The sequence below is a fragment of the Sinocyclocheilus anshuiensis genome, unplaced genomic scaffold (assembly GCF_001515605.1).
Source record: "Sinocyclocheilus anshuiensis isolate Anshui unplaced genomic scaffold, SAMN03320099.WGS_v1.1 scaffold229, whole genome shotgun sequence".
NCBI lineage: Eukaryota > Metazoa > Chordata > Actinopteri > Cypriniformes > Cyprinidae > Sinocyclocheilus > Sinocyclocheilus anshuiensis.
The window spans coordinates 807,832-812,703 of NW_015537957.1; the positions used below are offsets into that span (position 1 = coordinate 807,832).

The following is a 4,872-nucleotide window of genomic DNA, read 5'->3' on the forward strand; positions in this document are numbered from 1 at the left end:
AAAAACGTCTCAGGTTACTTATGTAACCATGGTTCCCTGAGTAGGGAACGAGACACTGCGTCCTCTAGGGGTCGCTATAGGGAACGCCTCGTCATGACCCGTGTCTGAAGCATACATTCAAAAAACACCAACAACATGTTGGCCGGCGACAGCCCATGATGTCACTACCGGTGCGACTATAGTATAAATAGGCGCCGGGAGAACACGTCATTCACTTCTTTGTCTGAAGCTTGCGTCCGAAGCATGGCAAGAAACCTAGAGGACGCAGTGTCTCGTTCCCTACTCAGGGAACCATGGTTACATAAGTAACCTGAGACGTTCCCTTTCAAGGGAACTTTGAACTGCATCCTCTAGGAGTCGCTATGGGAACGGTATACCCACGCCACCATGCTGAGGGGAGTGCATGCCAGAAACCTATGGCAAGCACTAAGTACCAACTCTACCATAGCCATGGGAGTTGCCCCTAGGACATTAGACGGCTGTCCGTGACATTATCCCCTACGGCCAAAGGCCTAGGCTACATACTATACTATAGTCACACCGGTAGTGACGTCATGGGCTGTCGCCGGCCAACATGTTGTTGGTGTTTTTTGAATGTATGCTTCAGACACGGGTCACGACGAGGCGTTCCCCATAGCGACCACTAGAGGACGCAGTTGCATTTTCTCTCTTATGCTGTTTGATTAACATGAATGACAGACAGCAGAAATATTAGACTGCTGTCACTTTAAGAGCTGCCCTGATCCAATATACTGTTACACATGTGTTTACTTTTTTCAGCTTTTTTTGCTTTCACTTACTATGTTTACGAGGATACTTGCGAAGACGGCCATTTTGACACATAAAAGGGTGTGCATTTAACTGTTCAAGGTCAATAAAGCGGCAAAAATGGCTCCGTTCAATACTCCTGCGCTCTATGAGCACCATCTTCACGTGTGCGCTCCTCTCTGACAGCACTCAAAAACAGTCTCTCAGACAGCGCGCATATAGAGAAATTAGTTCTCTTTCGCTGCTGATTGTGTTTCAATGGCTTAAAATCACTTGTTTTTAAACCGCAATGCTTAAAACCGCGTGCAAACAATACGTTTTCGTGACAGCAACAGCAACGTCACGTGAGCGTGTAATTGCAATAGAGACGATAGGTGAAAATCGTTACCGGTTAATCATGTCTACCGGTATATCGCCCACCCCTATGTTCTATGCTGTATACCGAGTATAGTATTTGATGGCTTGTATGCATGGAATATGTGGATACCCTACAGTGTGTAGTATACAAAAGAGCATATTGTACACAATATCCCACAATGCAATTTCCATTTCCTGTGTTTTGAAGTAGACACAAACGTGCAGCTTAACTGTATTCATTTTTGAGATGCCACGCCTTAAAGCCAACATGAAACTTCATTCCCAACTGATTTTTCTTAAATGTGATATAATCTCGAGAGAATCAGGACATTCAACAAAAACAAATGTAGGTACTTATTAGAGTGGAGCTGGATGATTGTTGGGGCGCGGATGGAAAGTATAATGGCTTGGTGACATTGTTTCAGTGGATTATTTAAAATATTAAGCAATCATTCTAATTTTTTTTTTCCTTTGGAATAATGTGTGCTGATGAATTGTGCAACTGGATTAATTTTGATTTGATGCTGACATTATATATGCACATAATAACTTAGACAATACAATACAATATCCACCCTAATTTTAACATAAGAACAGGTGTGGCCATTTGTAACTTGAATGTGTAATCCGCTTCCAGTTGTTACAAAAGCAGTCCGTTATGCTGCTTAATACTGCAAATTGCTTTTTGGTATAATATTATTTTAAGATGTATATCATAAACACACTTGTAGCACAAATAATTTGACTGTTTTATGCACTTTATTTATAACTTCTTGCAAATTCACAGAAAACAGCGTACTTCCACTTTCAAAAATAAGGTGGATAGTATACTACTGTTTGAATTATATATTGTTGCATACTATATACTCAGTATACTGTAAGCAATTTGCTATAATCCAGTAATTTTTTAACACTTAAAGGCATAGTTCAACCAGAAAATGTGAATTCTGTCATTATTTATTTTCATTTTGTTCCACACCCATAAGACATATGTGCATCTTTGAACCACAAATGACGATATTTTTAATATTCTCTCATCATTTTTGTCCATCTACTGAAAGTCCACACAACCAAAATGTTCAAGCTACAAAGTAAAAAAGAGATTGTGAATATAATTAAATCCAAGTTTAATCCAAGTCTTCTGAAGAGACACGATTGCTTTATGTATGTGCACTGATCAGTGTTTAAATGTGAATAAAAACATAAAGTAATTCAGTTCGTCATACTGTTTAAACTTTAAAGCGACCAGCTTTAATATAGTTAATTAATGCTAAACTATAAAAAAAATAATAAAATGAAATAAAGGTTAACCAAAATAAAATATAAAAAAACCTCTTAGCTAGTTGCTAATGCCAAGGCATTTCTCATTTTCATTTAGCTTAACTTGATAACTAAAACTAAAAAACTAAAACTTTAAAAACTAATAAAAAAAAACTAAAAACTATTTTTTTCTTAAAAAACAAAACTAATAAAAAACGACTATAAACAAACTAATTAAAATTAAAATGAATAAAGAAAATATATTTGGATTATAAAAAAACAACAACACTGGATTAAACCACTTGATTACGTTTACCTCTTTATGAACTTTATAATGCATCAGCATTATAGTGGAATAGACTTTCAACGGATGGACAGAAATCTGTCAGGTTTCAATAAAAGTCTTAAAAATGAGTTTGGAACGACATGAGGGTGAATAAATGATGACAGAATTTTCTTTTTGATGTGAACTACAGTCAAACCAAAAATTATTCCGACACCAGATATAATTTTTGATATCTTTTATGTAAGTGTGGATAGCAAAATAAAGTAAACTGTGACAGAAATTTGGGACCAAAAATTATTCAGACACTTTGACCTGACCATGTTTTGCTTAAGTGTTTTTTGCTAATGCGACCTTTTTACGCCACAGACTGAACAAAATTAAGCATTGCTTGGTAATTGGTTGACCTAAATTGGTATTATCTAATTGTGTACTTAAATTTAACAGCTGAGAGCTGACAGCTTTCTATCAAAGTTATCTGACATTATCAAGATGAATTTGTTCTGACACAGTTTAACTGAGTTCTTGTCATATTTTATTACCATTTTCGACACTATAGCGAATAAACTGTGATAATGTAAGAAATGTTGAAGGTGTCTGAATAAATGTTGGTTTGACTGTATGCCTAGAGGTGTGAGTCATTCAGTCCTGCATGTGTTTCAGAGTGTCTCTGTGTGTCTTGAGATGTGTCATTGTTTGTTCTCAGGTCAACGGGGTTTCGGTGGAGGGGAAGCAGCATGCTGAGGTGGTGGCCGCTATTAAAGCCGGGGGTGACAACACTTCACTCTTGGTCGTAGATCAAGACACAGATGCTTTCTTCAAGAAGTGTCGAGTGATGCCCATTGCAGAACACCTCACAGGTACAAACAAAACTCTTACCTGACACAAAATATAAAGTAAAACTGTTTTGTGGAAGAAGATTTCAGCAGGTTTTCCACTCTCACGCTGCCTCTAGGTGGCGCCTGACACAGAATCATTGTCTGGCAGGGGTCACTCAGGCATGCGTGACTGCTTTCACTCTGGTCTCTCTCACTGCGCTGGTTTTGGGTTTCCAGCAATTTAGTTTGTCCGTCTCGTTGTGTCACTCAGTGCCAAGGATCTCCAGTGAAAGCGCAGTGCCAACAGCAGCCATGGAAACCAAGGGTGTGTGTGTTTGACACAACTAGATTAGTCATGAGTGAGTGGAGATGCAATGCTTACTCATTTTATTTACCAAGCATGCGTTTGGCATCAGCACTAGTGGAAACTTTCCTTAGCTGCTATCGCTGATATCACATTTGATCAGTTCCATCGTATACAGACTGAAAACGGGAGGACTGATCAGACGAATGCTTTCAGACGTCTCAGGTGTTGCTGTTCTCACTCAGAGTCATTTTATACTCATGACGAGTCTGTTTTCTGCCAGAAACACTCTCTTTATCTGAGTTTCGATGTGAATAGTTCTTTTCAGTTCACAGGCTGTGAGATTAGCTGACATAAAACTGGGAACATTGTCCCGGACAGTGGAATGTAGAGTATAGACAACGCTATCTCACGACTAATTCGTATGTATTTTACAAGGTGGCTAATATGTACGAATTCGTACGACCTCACTCGTGCAATTTTGTATGTTTTCTGTGAGGGGTAGGTTTAGGGGCGTGGTTAGGGGTGGTCATTCATTCGAATTTGCCACCTCGCACAATATGTACGAATTGCTGTGAGATCGGGTTGGAGTAGATTGTATATTTTTACATTTTGGATTTATTTTTATTAGTTATGTGTTGAATTTAAAGGTGCCATAGAATGGAAAACTGTATTTACTTTGGCATAGTTGAATAATAACAGTTCTGTACATGGAAATGACATACCGAGAGCCTCAAACACCATTGTTTCCTCCTTCTTATGTAAATCTCGTGCATGCAAAAGACCACTGAAAAATAGGCGAATCAGAACATAACACCAACTGTGACGTTACAGTCGGGATCACTAATATTTACACCCCCTACATTTGCATATACCCGCCCATGTTCTATGCCAGCCGCCAGCCGAACCTGCACAGCCAAATCATCAGAAGTTCTGCAGGTATTGTGAAGAAACAAGCGAGGATAATAACAATTTAAAATATTGTATCAATGCATTCTATGGCACCTTTAAAATTCACACATTCACGTGTGTGTGTATATATAGGCCTATATACAGTATATATATATATATATATATATATG

General features: G+C 38.3%; 1 protein-coding gene across 2 annotated transcripts in view; it reads left to right on the plus strand.

Moving 5' to 3' along the window:
- Positions 1–4,872, plus strand: part of nherf1b (NHERF family PDZ scaffold protein 1b) — a 45,701-nt gene that overhangs the window by 21,786 nt on the left and 19,043 nt on the right. For both annotated transcript variants that reach the window (XM_016456754.1, XM_016456747.1), the window contains exon 3: positions 3,375–3,528. In XM_016456754.1, coding sequence (XP_016312240.1) covers positions 3,375–3,528 — 154 coding nt within the window. The remainder of the gene's footprint in view (positions 1–3,374; positions 3,529–4,872) is intronic.